This window comes from Oncorhynchus keta, chromosome 14 (genome assembly GCF_023373465.1).
Source record: "Oncorhynchus keta strain PuntledgeMale-10-30-2019 chromosome 14, Oket_V2, whole genome shotgun sequence".
Lineage (NCBI taxonomy): Eukaryota > Metazoa > Chordata > Actinopteri > Salmoniformes > Salmonidae > Oncorhynchus > Oncorhynchus keta.
Genome location: NC_068434.1, coordinates 30,536,908 through 30,554,150, shown reverse-complemented (window position 1 = coordinate 30,554,150; position 17,243 = coordinate 30,536,908). Strand labels below are relative to the sequence as shown.

The 17,243-nt window shown below is 46.3% G+C and overlaps 1 protein-coding gene across 2 annotated transcripts in view; it reads right to left on the bottom strand.

Moving 5' to 3' along the window:
• The window catches only part of LOC118393193 (anthrax toxin receptor 1-like), a 53,302-nt gene that overhangs the window by 7,912 nt on the left and 28,147 nt on the right, over positions 1–17,243 (bottom strand). The window contains exons 11-17 of one of the 2 annotated variants that reach the window (XM_052461475.1): positions 7,963–8,032; positions 7,784–7,853; positions 7,446–7,541; positions 5,884–5,925; positions 3,968–4,063; positions 3,542–3,709; positions 2,784–2,864 (exon numbers count right to left, since the gene is read on the bottom strand). In XM_052461475.1, coding sequence (XP_052317435.1) covers positions 2,784–2,864; positions 3,542–3,709; positions 3,968–4,063; positions 5,884–5,925; positions 7,446–7,541; positions 7,784–7,853; positions 7,963–8,032 — 623 coding nt within the window. Of the gene's footprint in view, positions 1–2,783; positions 2,865–3,541; positions 3,710–3,967; positions 4,064–5,883; positions 5,926–7,445; positions 7,542–7,774; positions 7,854–7,962; positions 8,033–17,243 lie in introns of both variants that reach the window. The other variant, XM_035785615.2, reaches the window with a different exon arrangement.

Here is a 17,243-nt window from a genome sequence, read left to right as displayed (position 1 = left end):
AGGTTTTACTTCTTGAGTTCAGCTCTCTGACTTCAAAGCACAAACTAAGACGTCAAACAATGAATACCAAATGTGGATGAAATATCTACAGCTGATGCAACCCTTGCTGTGTGCCACCACACCATTATGTTTTCTTTGTGTCTTAAATTGAAAACAGTACAGCTCCTCATTAGAGCCCCAACCAATGTGAATGGACAAAGCCATTGATCATGTGACACCATTCATTCCTATGTGAAGACTCAATAGCACATTGAAGACAAATTAAGTTGGTTAAGATGGCATCTCAAGGATACATAACATGCTCAGTTTGAGCTAATCCAGGAAGCGATGTTGCAGGCTAGCTCAGTGCTCCCCCCTCTTATTGAATAACTCTAGTTGAAGGCCAACCAGGGTCCTCAGTCTGCCATTGGCAACTAAATTGTCCTTATAACTTATTCTGTGTGTGATTTTAAAATTGGTCCAAGGACATACATCTGGTATATTAGAAGCAATTATTGGTACCATGATTGTCTTCTAAAAATGTTGTTATTTACACGGAGATTTACATTTTTCCATTGACTGGGGATCCTGTTTTCTGCAGTTCTGCACTTGGCCTTGAACTTCCGTGGCTTCAGTGAGAGGGGGCAGTTGTTCTCTCCTGGCACCAACACAGGGGCAGAGGAGAGGAAGCAGGGGCTCAGCTCTCTCCCCACTAGCCCTGTCAGTGCACTGGAACATTGGGTAAAGGGAATCGGACTGAGTATGTGATGTTTAGTGGGAGTATTGCTGGAATCCTTGCCAGATTCTTTCCCTCCCACAGCTGCATTGGTTTGGAGGAAACTATAAAAACAATGCCTTAATTTGAGATCTTAATTGCAACCAGAGCAGGCTTGTTTACTGAGAGTCAACAAGAAAACTACAGAGCTCTCTGCGTACTAATGAACTAACAGCTTTACGGAGACGAGGTTTCACTCCTACTCTTAATTATGTACGGCTTAGTTGTTATTAATGTCAGCAGTCATTTACAGTGTGATAGGCATTAGAATAGAGTCTGCTAGTTTTTATTTTTGCTTTTTAAGTCTTATTTCCCCTCATGTGCTGGCAAAGGTAAATTCATGACAGCATTCCAAGTTTTCTGATGTCTCTATAATTTCCACTGTCTCTATTCATCATCTTACAGTGGGGTGTGCAGCCCAATAGAGCTGCAGTAAGCTGTTGTACCTGAGAATAAAAAGCCTCATTGGACATTTTGTGTTCAGTCAGTGCAACAGGCCTTTCATGTGCTCCCCGCAAGGGCACAATGCTTCCTTCCCCTCGCCCTGCTGTGTACTTTACTGTAATATCTTCACATTCGCATCAACAAGTTACACAATTAACCACATAGCTTTATGTACAAGGAACAACTAATAAATCAGCCACATTGGAAAATGCTAAACTCTTTGGATAATTATTTATTTGAGCCCATCCCTCAGATGACATGACTGAAGAACTTTGCTGACAATGCACTTTAGCTCCATCCACCCTGAATAGCTACACATGAATTCAGGTTGAACTTCCTGTGAAGGAGGAAGTAGAGTCTACGTATGCACAGCTCTTAACGCAGCCTGTAACTCTCAACGCAGCCTGGAACTCTCAACGCAGCCTGTAACTCTCAACGCAGCCTGGAACTCTCAACGCAGCCTGTAACTCTCAACGCAGCCTGGAACTCTCAACGCAGCCTGGAACTCTCAACACAGCCTGGAACTCTCAACGCAGCCTGTAACTCTCAACGCAGCCTGGAATTCTCAACGCAGCCTGGAACTCTCAACACAGCCTGGAACTCTCAACACAGCCTGGAACTCTCAACGCAGCCTGTAACTCTCAACGCAGCCTGGAACTCTCAACGCAGCCTGTAACTCTCAACGCAGCCTGGAACTCTCAACGCAGCCTGGAACTCTCAACACAGCCTGGAACTCTAGGGGGGTTTCTAAAGTCATGGGTGCCAGCTCACTACTACTGTAGTTTTCCCAGCAGTCCTCTCTTTCTACAGTATGTGTGTTTTATTACTGGCAGCTGTACCCATTTATGTTGCTACATTTTCTGTTGCTTCAAAATGTACTCATCATGCAAAGCCTGATTCATGTGTCACCAAATAAAAACACAGACTGGCTTTATGGAGGAGGAGGAGGAGGAGGAGGAGGAGGAGGGGGGGGAGGGGAGGGGGGGAGGAGGAGGAGGAGGGAGGAGGGGAGGAGGAGGAGGGGGGGGGAGGAGGAGGAGGAGGAGGGGGGGGGGAGGAGGAGGAGGAGGAGGAGGATGAGGATGAGGATGAGGAGGAGGATGAGGATTTATGGAGGAGGAGGAGGAGGATGAGGATGAGGAGGAGGAGGAGGAGGAGGGGGGAGTGATGGAGTTTCTAATGGAATAATGGACTGTACCCCTTAGCAAATGACAAGTAAAAATGTTAACACAAGATTTCATAGTTCCCTATTGAAGTATAACTTATTTAAAAACCTTATTGTTTAATAGTTGAAAGTCACAACATCTGATAGATTGGCCAATGAACATCATGTGGCGATATAATAGTATAGCTACAGTATGTTTTAGAGACTTCTGTACAGAACACTTGTGTAACTATACGCTGGTTAGTTACAGGTTGCTTGTTCAGGAAAATTGCAAAAATAATTCCATTTTCCTCCAGTGGAAACCATGACGTGTTTCATAGAGCCCTCGGTTCCATATGACGCAGGCAGAGTTGGATTGGAGAAGGGGGCCTCACATGAACCTTGCTCTGTCTACATGTAATCCAGCATGTTGGGTCTTACCTTATCTCCTGGGTGTGGTCGCATCACAGACACACGGTCATAGCCTTTCCTCAGCAAAACCCACAGAGCATCCAGCTTGCCCTGCAATCACAAAGCAGTACACAATACCAATAAGATGCGTTTTGTGCATGGTTTTGTGTTGGTGTGACTATAAGTCGCTATTGACACACTATACTAATACTTTACATGAATTTCCAGGGATTATCTTCGAACTCAACCCATAACTTCATCATTTTCTCAATGCATGTCTATCTTTTACCAAATAGAGTGTTCACATTGTAGATTGAAATTCAATTTAATTATAAAACAGCTGACCCAAATTATTATCAAAGCCAGAACCTGAACAAATTATATTTGCTCATTGTGAGTTCTGCATAGACCCAGCCATTGCTAAGAGGTTGGGGAAGGGGGCAGAACAAAAATAATCTGTTTTTCTACACAAAACTACTGGTTCTGCAGCCCTTGTCCCCTGGAGGTCAGTCCAGTGTGTATCTGGTTTCAATTAGCCATCCCCTGCTGACTGTCAGGACATATAGAACCATGACTTTAACTCGTGCCTGGCTCTGTGTGTAGAGGCTCCATACCAGTGGTCACGTAAGGACTGGGACCCCAACACTAAAATATGAAATGCCTACATAATAAACTCCAGCTTCAACCCATCCTATCAGTCAAATACATGGCCATATATAAAGGAACCTATGTTGAGTATGTGATTGAACTTGACAACTGTGTGTGCAATGTATTGTCCAGGTCAATACCTTAATTGGTGAGTACCACTTATGAGGGCCAGGAGGCTTGCGCGTGCCATTGTTGAGGATGCGAGTCGGGGTCTGTATAAACTCCTGCTCGGGCATCTTCACCCTGGCGTTCTTGGCCTTCTCCAGCTTGGCTCCCTCCTCAGTAGAGCCTTTCTCACCCCAACGCACCTGACAAATAAAGAGAGGTTTTCAGACCGGTCTAGCTTAATTTCAACCACATTCAAGCAGTCGGATCAACCACTTAGTGTGTGCTTGGTTGTTTGCCATTTCTGTTCTTTCAAACAGTCTTCCTATGTCAAATAGCATGGAGAGGACAGCTGTAGATTGTGAGGGAGGGCAGGTTCATTACAGTAGTATGAAGTACAGTAGTGGGAATGAAAGCTGGTTGTCAGAACTTAAACACAGCAGGGCTCCAGGGAAGCTCACCTCCATCCTTTTGATTCCACCCACACCTCTGCCACCATAGTAGGAAGCATCAACCGTGGGCCACTTCTTCTTGGGCATCCCATCTTCTTCCTCATCCTGAAGTGGGGGGAAATAGAGAGAGTGTTAAAGACAGGTGTTAATATCGCACATTTGGTTCACAGTATCTAAGACAGGGTTAATAAAAATGTAGGTCTGAGATGATTGATAATTTCACATGGTACCATTGGTTCTGAGATACAGTTTAAACACCAAGCCCCCTGTCTCTCCATCTTTCATATACACTGCTCTGTCTAATATTTCAGGTCCTGGGTATGATTTCCTATATTTTCTAAGTCAGTCTCCATCTACTCACTCTCCCCCTCGCCACATTACCTCCAGTCCCGTCCGTGGCATGCGTCAGATCAGAGGAAATGACAGAGTCCACAGCCCACCTCCTCATGTTTCAGCTCTTTCACAGGCCCAGATTCAGACTAATTGAATCCATCAGGACTATGATCAGGGCCTGCCAGGGAGGAGGTGGCAATAACAATAGGCTGACGCCATCACCCTCACTGACCCTCAGAGAGACACAGACAATGGGCAAAGAGCTTCACAGAAAAAAGGAGGAGATACCTCCTATATGATCTAATTGAATTGGAGTAGGGGAGATGCTAACTTCACCAATGTTGTGTGGACACTCCATGTGCCGGGTTAATGAGGTGATTTTACGACAATTGATATCTTACAAAATCAACATCTAAAAGAAGCACTGGTATAATCATAATGATATCAGTTGAGAAGACAAGTACTTGGATTGTGTCACTACGGTATACACCTGCCTCTCTATTCTTTCCTGATGACAACCATACACACGTACCCCCCCCCCCCACACACAAAAAAATGGGTCTATAATAAAAGGAATTAATTGCAACATTTATGTGTGCTGTAAAAAAAAGCTTTATGACGTTTAACTGAGTCACATTTGATAGAATTCTGTTGACAGTTGAAAATGTTTGTAAGTAGAGTAATTTGCGGTGCTGTTTGTTGTTCACTGTGAAAGTATTTATTGTTGTGAAGTATTGATAGTTTCATCTGATTAGTCAGTGAATTTCCAGAGGTCAGGAGGGATTTCAAGGAAAGGATTCCAAACAGATGGCTCTTAAATAAGGCCTTAGTTGAAACCTTAAACTTGAAGAAAATCCCATACAGTGAAGTAAAGGCACAATTATTCTCAGCTTTCTTTTTATCACACTGTACATGGGGGGTATAGAAATTGATTATCAATTTGTACAGTGATCAAAGAAGATCTCCTGCCTTTTTTATCAGAATGTATTTGCTGGGAGTAAGGGGTGGTTTAGGACTACATGAGGTGTGGAAAAAGACAGGTCTTCATAGTGGGAGGGTGTTGTCCTGACCATGCTCTGGTTGGTGGATACAGTACTACATATCTATCATGACACTACTTCAAAGACAAAACCACAGCAAATGGGGCGGAATAAAAATCTTGGTCAAATGTCAGTCTATAAAATCATGGGGAATATTCCAAATGGTCAGTGAGGTTTATGATAATTGAAGAAAATGGACCAAAAGCAATGGTTCCCAACACCTATTAACATTCTAAATGGTTTTGCTACATGTCAGTCAGTCAACTTTAACCTGGTAGCCTACAGTAGTGTCTCTCTCTATTTCACTAAAACTATCCACCAAAAGTATTATTACTTTACCTATAAAACAAATGGCTGAAAGTGTATTTCTCTTCTGCTTAATGGCCATTACATTTAGAGCCACATCATTGTGCTACGGTGAGTGAACAGAGACTTCCCTACCCTTCCAGAGACAATCTCTAACTATAAAGTCAGACATACTGTGGAAAATCAAACCCACACTCCAACAGTAATTAAGTGAAGGGTTTCTTTTTTTCATGTATTTTTTCTTACCGAACTGTCTTCCAGTACTGTTGGTGGTGGCTCATGGATCATCTGTTGTGGGGGGGGGGGGGGGGGTGAAGAGACAGAGTTTAATGAAAGAAAACAAACATGTACTTCAAAATACACATTTAAAAACAGGGTTAACAGGGTTACATGAAATCACAAGGCTCGGGAATAGTTTTTTCTCTCCCTTGTTCAACTATTTACAAGCGACTGACCTAGAAATCTGCCATCCAGATTCCTAAACCTGGGATGTTGGTTGGGTGGGGAGCGAAAGAGGGGTGGGGGAGAGTAAAGGGCATGTGAGTGTATGCTCCATGCGCACTTGTTTTTCTGTTTTCAACTGTGATGAAATTCAAGGAAACCTGTGTAAAGTGTTTTAAGGACATCTTAAAACATTTTACAGACAGCTTTTGACTACCAGCTCCTCCTGTTGGATTTAAGCAGAGCCCTGTGATGATGTAGTAGAATATTAGAATAATTTAAATGGTTAGGAAATATAGATAAAACTGTATTTTCCTCAGATTCTCTTCTCAATCTATAGCAAGATACATGTTTGTGGTGTGTCTATGGCCAACAAAATGTTGAGCAACTATAACTGTAAGCACTTAGAAAATAATCTGGCCAAGTCAATTAATATACATGACTTGAAATTATACTTATTTTCCTCTGTGCTTCCCAAAGCCTGGAATACTAGCTGATTTCCCATGGTAACCTAGCATCACTTTCCTAAACAGTGCTGGGCAAGGATTTCCACCGAGAATAACTGACAAGAACTATAAAGGTAAGGAAAGAGAGAGTAACATAGTAAAAACTGGCATATTTTTCTGCATCTTTCCAATTTTTCTGTTTCCAGGCTGGTAAAACAGATATTGAAAGGGCAATACACACCATAGACCATAAGTGTTGCATTTTGTTAGGCATGGTTGGGAGGGAGAGGCAGTAGATTGGAGTTGGCATGGAGTTATTCTGAGAATGACTAACCTATGTATTCTGGGAAAAAGATGTGACCTCATGGAATTTGTTTTAGGAGCTTTGGCAAACATGAACACTGTGTGATTGTGTAACCTACTTCCCATATCTTGATGATGGCGTAAGTTTCCTCTCTCCTCTCAATCTTTTTGTCTAAATACTAGAACAATACTGAGAAGCTACATTGCCCTTGATCTCCATGAGCTGAGGGGGCAGCGGTTCTGTGACCTCCAGTTGAACAAATGACTTCAACAGAGGGACTAATTACTTCAGCACACATTTACCACTGGGCTTTGACCTCTGGTGACCTCTGGGCATAATGGACTAACTCATAACCATCTCACCATGCGAATGTTGTTCAGGTACGTAAGGTGCTCTGAGTGTGCCACGGTCATACAAAAGAACTCTGGAAAATAAATCCATGATCACAGTGTATAAACAGTATAAAGAGTTGTCTCAGAAAAGACTTAGTGGAAATCCTGTAAGCTACACATACGTTTACCTACCGTATAGGGCAATTTGTGTTTCATTTAAAAAGGTTACAGCTTGTAAGTCACTGTCCATGAGTGTGAATGTGACAGATAGTGTATGTGACTCACCACAGTGCAGCAGAGAGGCCAGAACCACCAGAGCAGCATGAAGACTAAGAGCATCATGAGGATGAGCAGGGCGATGGCCAGGATGGTTCCATCAGACTGGGACAGACAGAGAGTGAGGGACACCGGTCAAACTCAGTCTCTACTGAGCTGCACAGCAGTGCAAAGGCTGAGAACCATCAGAAAGTTAAAGTGCCTGTTATTGTGTAACTACAGGGGAATAACATAATAAGGCATCGTTTGAGACAGTTATTGGTTCCCGTGAATCTTTGACGGGGTACGGCATAGCACATAGTTGTGTTGCACAGTGGTGTGGTGCATTTTGTTCTTACACAGCTCACAGTTGTAATGGTGACTGAACTGGAGATGAAACTAAGACCTTCATTCATGCTGACATAGAGGTTGGCTGCCCTGGAACACAGATGGAGTGTAAAGAGATAGAGTGTGGTAAGGATGGGTGACAGAAATATCGGCAGATAAAGATAGAACCTGATATTCATTCAGTTATGGTAGTACTTACATTCCCTCTTCCTGTAGAATAGGGGCAGGACAGAGGAGATATGTATCTTCCACTATTAATGGCTTCACACCTAGAGGAGTAGAGGAGAACGAAGGGTCACCCATACACAAACCATAATGGTTCTGCTGTAGTCAGAGTGTAATTCAGACTGCACAGATCAAACTTCCATTTCAATCATCCGAATCCATTGACCTTTCGAGAAGTGGCGCAGATGCAGACATGTATCAGGAGCTTAGATGTAAATACTTTTTGAAGCCACTGTACATCTCTTTACTTTTTCAAAAACAAATTGTGTTACAGGCCGAATTTAAAATGGATTCCATTGAGATTTTGTGTCACTGATCTACACAAAATATCAAATATTGTCAAAGTGGAATTTTGTTTGTAGGGAATTTTAGAAATGAATGCAAAATGTAACGCTGAAATGTCTTGGGTCAATAAGCATTCAACCCCTTTGTAATGGCAAGCCTAAATACATTCTGGAGTAAAAATGTGCTTAACAAATCGCATAATAATTTGCATGGACTCATTCCGTGTTCAACAATAGTGGTTAACATGATTTATAAATTACTACCCCATCTCTGTACCGTACACATACAGATATCCATAGTCCCTCAGTCGAGTAGCGAATTTCAAACACAGATTAAACCCCAAAGACAAGGGAGTTTTTTTACTGACTTGCACAAAAGAGCACTGATTGGTATATGTGTAAAAAGAAAAAAAGCAGACGCTGAACATCCCTTTGGTGATTTATTAACTAGGCTTTGGGTGGTGTATCAATATACCCAGTCGCTATAAAGATACAGGCGTCCTTCCTAACTCAGTTGTCGGGGGGGAAGGACAATGCTCAGGGATTTCACCAAGAGGCCATGGTGGGAAACAAATTCACCTTTCAGCAGGACAATAACCTAAAACACAAGGCCAAATCTACACTGGAGTTACTTACCAAGACGACATTGAATGATTCAGTTTTAGCAAAATGGCTGTCTAGCAATGATCAACAATCAACTTGACAGAGCTTGAAGAATTTTAAAAGAATAACGGGCAAATATTGTACAATCCAGGTGTGCAAAGCTCTTAGAGACTTACCTAAAAAGACTCACAGCTATAATCACCGGCGCCAAAGGTGCTTCTACAAACTATTGACTCAGGGGTGTGAATACTTATGTAAATTATATATTTCTGTATTTTATTTTCAATAAATTAGCAAATTAAAAAAACACATTTTCACTTAGTCGGTATGTGGTATTGTGTGTCGATGGGTAAGGAAAAAATATAGTTAACCAATTTTGAATTCAGGCAGTAATGTGGATGTCAAGGCTGTGGGTAACTGGTGAAAGGAGTCAGGCGCAGGAGAGCTGAGATGCATGGACAAGGTATTTAATACAAGAAAACACCAGTACAAAACAACAAAACCCGGCAACAATAATAACAGCCGTAAGATACAACCTAACAATAAAACAAATACGCACACAAACATGGGGGAAACCAGAGGGTTAAATAATGAACATGTAATTAGGGGAATTGAGGGGAATTGAAACCAGGAGTGTAGAAAACAAAGACAAAACAAATGGAAAATGAAAAGTGGATCGGTGATGGCTAGAAGGCCGGTGACTTCGACCGCCGAATGCCGCCCGAACAAGGAGAGGGACCGACTTTGGCGGAAGTCGTGATAGTACCCCCCTTGACGTGAGGCTCCAGCAGCGCGCCGAACCCGGGCCTCGGGGTCGACCCGGAGAACAAGGCGCAGGGCGATCCGGTTGGAGACGGTGGAAATCCCGCAGCATCGAATGGTCCAATATGTCCTCCACCTGCACCCAGCGTATCTCCTGCGGACCGTACCCCTCCCACTCCACGAGGTACTGAAGGCCCCTCGCCCGACGCTTCGAGTCCAGTATGGATCGGACTGCATACGCCGGGGCCCCCTCGAAGTCCAGAGGGGGCGGAGGAACCTCCTGCACCTCAGACTCCTGGAGTGGACCAGCTACCACCGGCCTGAGGAGAGACACATGGAACGAGGAGTTAACACGGTAATCTGGGGGAAGCTGTAAACTGTAACAAACCTCATTCACTCTCCTCAGGACTTTAAATGGCCCCACAAACCGCGGACCCAGCTTCCGGCAGGGCAGGTGGAGGGGCAGGTTTCGGGTTGAGAGCCAGACCTCACTGCGGTGGCGGTCTGTTCTGGCTTTCTGACATATCACTGCCCGCTGAAGGTGCACATGAGTGGCGTCCCAGGTCTCCTCAGCGTGCCTAAACCGTCGTCCACTGCAGGAGCCTCGATCTGGCTCTGATGCCACGGCGCCAAAACCGTCTGGGTCCCCAGTGATCACTGGAAAGGGGTAAGGTTGGTAAAGGAGTGGCGGAGCAAGTTCTGGGCCATCTCTGCCAAGGGTATGAACCCCGCCCACTCCCCCGGCCGGTCCTGGCAATAAGATCGCAGAAACGAACCCACATCCTGGTTTACTCTCTCCACCTGCTCGTTACTCTCGGGTGAAAACCTGAGGAGAGGCTGACCGAGACCCCCAGACGTTCCATGAACGCCCTCCAGACCCTTGACATGAACTGGGGACCTTGATCAGATAGAATGTCCTCAGGCACCCCGTAGTGCCGGAAGACGTGTGTAAACAGGGCCTCCGCAGTCTGTAGGGCCGTAGGGAGACTGGGCAAAGGGAGGAGACGGCAGGACTTAGAAAACCGATCCACAACGACCAGGATTGTGGTGTTACCCTGTGAGGGAGGCAGATCCGTCAGGAAATCCACAAACAGGTGCGACCATGGCTGTTGTGGAATGGGCAAGGGTTGTCACTTCCCTCTGGGCAGGTGCCTAGGGGCCTTGCACTGGGCACACACCGAGCAGGAGGAAACATAAACCCTCGCGTCCTTAGCAAAGGTGGTCCACCAGTACTTCCCACTAAGACAGTGCACTGTCCAACCGATGCCCGGATGACTTGTGGGCCCAATAGATCAAACGGTCGCTAACAGCAAATGGAACGTACAGATGCCCAGCTGGACACTGGGGGGGAGTGGGCTCTGTACGTAATGCCCGCTCGATGTCCGCGTCCAGCTCCCACACCATCAGTGCCACCAGACAAGAGGCCGGAAGTATGGGAGTGGGATCCATGGGCCGCTCCACTGTGTAATACAGCCGGGACAGTGCGTCTGCCTTAGTGGTCTGGGTACCTGGTCTGTAGGACAGGGTGAAGACAAAACTGGTAAAGAACAGGGCCCACCTTGCCTGGCGAGGGTTCAGTCTCCTCGCAGCCCGGATGTACTCCAGATTGCGGTGGTCAGTCCAGATGAGAATAGGGTGTTTAGCCCCCTCAAGCTAATGTCTCCATGCCTGCAAGGCCTTGACAACAGCCAACACCTCCCGGTCCCCCACGTTATAGTTTCGCTCCACCGGGCTGAGCTTCTTCGAAAAGAAGGCACAGGGGTGGAGCTTTGGTGGCGTATCCGAGCACTGAGTGAGCACGGCTCCAATCCCAGCCTCGGACGCATCCACCTCCACTATGAATGCCAAAGATGGATCCGGATGAGCCAGCACCGGAGCCGAGGTAAACAGAGCCTTCAGGCGACCAAAAGCCCTGTCCGCCTCCGCCGACCACTGCAAACGCACCGGTCCCCCCTTCAGCAGTGAGATGATGGGAGCCGCTACCTGACCAAAACCCCTGATAGTTGTCAAACCCTTAAAAACCACTGCACTTCCATAACCGTGGTGGGAGTCGGCCAATTACGCACCGCTGAAATGCGGTCCCTCTCCATCTCCACCCCTGAAGTGGAAATGCGGTACCCTAGGAAGGAGACGGACTGTTGGAAAACAGGCATTTCTCAGCCTTGACGTACAGGTCATGCTCCAACAGTCGACCAAGCACCTTGTGCACCAGGGACACATGCTCGGAGCGTGTAGCGGAGTATATCAGAATGTCGTCGATATACACCACTACACCCTGCCCGTGCAGGCCCAGGAAAAACTTGTCTACAAAGGCCTGGAAGACTGATGGAGCATTCATCAACCCGTACGGTATGACGAGGTACTCATAGTACCCTGAGGTCGTGCCAGATGCCGTCTTCCACTCGTCCCCCTCCCGGATACGCACCCGGTTGTAAGTGCTTCTGAGATCCAATTTTGTGAAGAAGTGCGCCCCATGCATTGACTCGATCACACTGGTGATGAGAGGCAGCGGGTAACTGTACCTCACAGTCATTTGGTTGATGCCTCGATAGTCAATACAAGGCGCAGACCTCCATCCCTTTTCTTCACAAAAAAATTAACTCGAGGAGGCAGGTGAAGTGGAGGGCCGAATGTACCCCTGCCCGAGAGATTCGAGACGACAGGAGATACACGTGACTCCTGGGAAGTGCTGCGTCTACCAGGAGATCTATTGCACAATCCCCCCGTCGATGGGGTGGTAATTGAGTCGCCTTCTTTTTACAGAAGGCAAGAGCCAAATCGGCATATTCAGAGGGGATGCGCATGGTGGAGACCTGATCTGGACTTTCCACAGTAATAGCACCGACGGAAACCCATAAACATCTCCCTGAGCACTCTCCTGACCACCCTGTGAGAGCCCTCCGTTGCCACGAAATAGTGGGGTTATGACATACCAACCAGGGTAGGCCCAGCACCACGGGAAACGCAGGAGAATCAATAAGAAATCTCTTTTCTTTTCTCTCTTTGTGACCCTCCTGCGTAACCATGCCCAGTGGAGCGGTGGCCTCTCTAATTAGCCCCGACCCTAATGGTCGACTATCTAGGGCGTGCACAGGGAAAGGCATAGCCACAGAAACAATGGGGATCCCTAAAATATGGGCAAATGATCAGTCAATAAAATTCCCAGCTGCACCTGAATCTACGAGTGTCTTTTGCTGGGAATGCGGGGAAAACTCAGGAAAATGTATAAACAAAAACATGTGAGCAACAGGGGGCTCTGGGTGAGCCTGGTGCCGACTCACCTGAGGTGACACAAGAGTGCCCTGCCTGCTGCTTCGACTCCCAGAGGAACCTCTCTAGCACCGTCCAGCAGTGTGCCCTCTGCGGCCACAGATGCTGCAGGGAACTGTCCCTCCTCCGGTCGCCCTAGGCGCCGCACCTCCCAGCTCCATGGGCGTCGGAGCGGTGGTGCTGGGGGATGGAACTGACAGGCCCCGATCCCGACATCCGCGGGTAGCCAGCAGGTTATCCAGCTGGTTAAACGTGAGAGAGTGGTGTCCCTGCTGGCCAACTCCCGACAGACGTCCTTGCGCAGACTGCACCGGTAGTGATCGATCAGGGCCCTGCTGCTCCATCACATGCTTGCGGCCAGGGTCCGGAAGTCCAAGGAGAACTCCTGTGCGCTCCTCGTCCCCTGCCTCAAGTGGAACAGACGTTCACCCGCTGCTCTACCCTCAGGCGGGTGGTCAAAAACTGCCCGAAAGCGCGGGTGAGCTCTGCGTAAAGGTCCAACACCGCTTCTCCTTCCCCCCATATGGCGTTGGCCCACTCCAGGGCTTTCCCTGAGAGACCGGAGACGAGGGCAGTCACGCTCTCACGTCCTGAAGGAGCCGGGTGGACGGTCGCCAGGTAGAGTTCCAGCTTGAGTAGGAACCCCTGGCATCCAGCAGCCGTCCCATCATATTCCCTCAGGATTCGAATCCCACTGGGACCGGGTGAAGGATGGGTGAACCGTGGTGCGTGTAGTGGTGCTGGTGGAGGCGCTGGAAGTACTTCTCCTCTCTCCCATCATTTCATCGTCGGCAGCACGTGATCCATAGCGGTGCCGAGACGTTGCAACATGGTCGCATGCTGTTGGACGCGCTCCTCGACCGCCAAAGGGGGGTTGTCTGCTCCTGCCATTTATGAGGTGCGTGTTTCTGTAAAGGCTATGGATAACTGGTGAAAGGAGTCAGGCGCAGGAGAGCTGAGATGCATGGACAAGGTATTTAATACAAGAAAAAAACTGTACAAAACACAATACTATGGTGCAGGAAAAAATACCGGTACCATGAATAAATGGGCGTAACAACATAACCCGGCAACAATAATACCAGCCGTAAGATACAGCCTAACAATAAAACAAACACGCACACAAACATGGGGGAAACCAGAGTGTTAAATAATGAACATGTAATGAGGGGAAATTAAACCAGGTGTGTAGAAAACAAAGACAAAACAAATGGAAAATAAAAAGCGGATCGGTAATGGCTAGAAGGCCGGTGACGTCGACCACCGAACGCCGCCCGAACAAGGAGAGGGATCAACTTCGGCGGAAGTTGTGATAACGGAGCAAAATGTGGAATAAGTCAAGGGGTATGAATACTTTCTGAAGGCACTGTATATCAACTAATGTCTGGAGTTCATTGACTAATGATCATGAAATTACATCATCTTATTGGATTTTTTGTATTGTACTGTGACATAATTAGTGTTCACGACAGAGAGCAGTTGTAATTTCTCTTGATGGTAACTCATTTAACATACCAATCTAATATAATACAGAGATGCTTAAGGATCATACTTAAATACCCTAGTCCTGACACCCATTTGATAGAGCAGAGACAAAGACAATGATTAAAAGCATAGCCTTCATTTTTAAAGAGAACCTCCTCAACTTATGAAATGTTGGAAAACAGATCCAGTGAGCATGGTCATCGCCCAAGACTGCCTGTTTATCCTGGCTCAGGGTTAACATACCCCTGCACTGAGGAAATCAACATGAGCGCTCCACAGCAAACGGATGACCGCTCCTCTCCTCTCCAGTAACACCCTGCAGGATGGAGAGGAGGAATTGGGACCAGGGGGAGATCAATACTGCAGCCTGCCAAGCTGAGCTCAGAGCCAACACAAACTCAGCCAGATATCCCATTCAGAGTTCAACTCAGCGGTCACCCACCTTATACTAAGCTATCAAAGCGGACTGAGAGAGTTCAGGGCTTCTTTGAAGACAGGCAGACTGGTTGACTGGCTGACTATAAAGGGCTCTCTGGTCCCTCTCTCAGGTGAAGGGTTCTACCATTTAATACCATAGGGATCTAGATGCTGCCGCCAACAGCTTTGCTTCATGTCACAACACTTTGTTACACAGTTTACGCTGTGCTCATGATAAAAGGTCATGAAAAGTTTTACTACTGAGTGCAGACATGTGCCCACTGTTAAAGCTTACTCAATAAATCACAGCCAAATGTTATTGGTCACATACACATATTTAGTAGATGTGATTGCAGGTGTAGCAAAAATCTTGTGTTCCTAGCTCCAACAGTGGAGACCAGCCTATTTAACCAATACTGAGACAATTTAACATGACATTGCTTCTGAGAATACAATAACATGGCTGCACTGTGTCTGTCAAGTAAAATTTGTGGAGAACTATACAATCCCAATAAAATTAGAATTACTCCGGTTCCTGGGCATTTCTAAAGAATAAAGTCTTATCATGTCACAAGTGGTGGATTCTCATCTTTAACACAGTGCCTTCGGAAAGTATTCAGGCCTCTTGACTTTTTCCACATTTTGTTATGTTACTGCCGTATTCTAAAATGGATTGATGGTTCTTTACAGTAGTGTGGCCAGACTGAACCCACTCCTCAGTAAAAGGCACATGACAGCCCGCTTGAAGTTTGCCAAAAGGCACTTGAAGACTCTCAGACCATGAGAAACAAGATTCTCTGGTCTGACAAAACCACGATTGAACTCTTGAATGCTAAGCGTTACGTCTGGAAGAAACCTGGTACCATCCTTACGGTGAAGCATGGTGGTGGCAGCATCATGCTGTGGGGATGTTTTTCAGTGGCATGTACTGGGAGACTATCGAGGGAAAGATGAATGGAGCAAAGTACAGAGAGATTATTGATGAAAACCTGCTCCAGAGCGCTCAGGACCTCAGACTGAGGCGATGGTTCACCTTCCTAGAGGACAATGACCCTAACCACACAGCCAAGACAATGCAGGAGTATACAAGTCTCTGAATGTCCTTGAGTGGCCCAGCCAGAGCCGGGACTTGAACCCGATCAAACATGTCTGGAGACATGTCGCTGCTCTGGCCCCCCAATGGTGGAACAAACTCCCTCACGACGCCAGGACAGCGGAGTCAATCACCACCTTCCGGAGACACCTGAAACCCCACCTCTTTAAGGAATACCTAGGATAGGATAAAGTAATCCTTCTCACCCCCCTCCCTTAAAAGATTTAGATGCACTATTGTAAAGTGGCTGTTCCACTGGATGTCATAAGGTGAATGCACCAATTTGTAAGTCGCTCTGGATAAGAGCGTCTGCTAAATGACTTAAATGTAAATGTAAATGGAGAGACTTGAAAATAGCTGTGAATCTCCCCATCCAACCTGACAGAGCTTGAGAGGATCTGCAGAGAAGAATGCAAGAAACTCCCCAAATACAGGTGTGCCAAGCATGTAGCATCATACCAAAGAAGACTTCATGCTGTAATCGCTGCAAAAGGTGCTTCAACAAAGTACTGAGTAAAGGGTCTGAATACTTATTATAAATTAGCAACATTTTCTAAAAACCTGTTTTTATTTGTCATTATGGGGTATTGTGTGTAGATTGATAAGGAAAATAAACAATTTCAGAATAAGGCTCTAACGCAACAAAATGTGGAGGTCAGGGGGTCTGAATACTCTCCGAAGGCACTGTATCTCCATGATGATGCTCTCTGGAGCCATCAGGGCAGCATCTGTCACAGGGAGGAAGGAATGCTCCCGACGTCTCTTCACTGCCAAAGTTCAGAAGGCATGTATTTGCTGCTACTACTTTTCCTGGAGACATGGACTCAGACATTCAGATGCTGAACACATGTAGCTACACATTGCTCCTTTCCTACAAGGGCTGGAGCCTTTGGAGAATGTGAGAGGCGGTAGAGGAGTGGTGGTGTCTGTGGTGATGGTCAACGGGCGCATTGGGAGTTCTGCAGATTACAGAAGAGCGCACTGTAGGACGATTGGAATCAATCATATGAGGCCATTGACACTCAACCACAAGAAACAATGAGCCAACAGTGGCCAATTAGACATGGCGCCTGCTGTGTCTGAAATGACTGAACTGTTTAGGGGTAAACGTTCTACTGGACAGTTGGTACACATATCCTTGGGTTTACATCTGAAAGAAGGGATGGGGAGGGAAGTAAACAAAGAGGTGGTGTATCCTTTTTTCCCACATTTTTTCCATTTCTTCCGCTTGGGGAGTTGGATGTTTAATTACATACAAACAATTGACATTCTGGGTCACCGTAAACCGTTCTCTTCAACACTAATTCAGAGTAGAAGACATTTGTTAGCAGTCCTCATTCC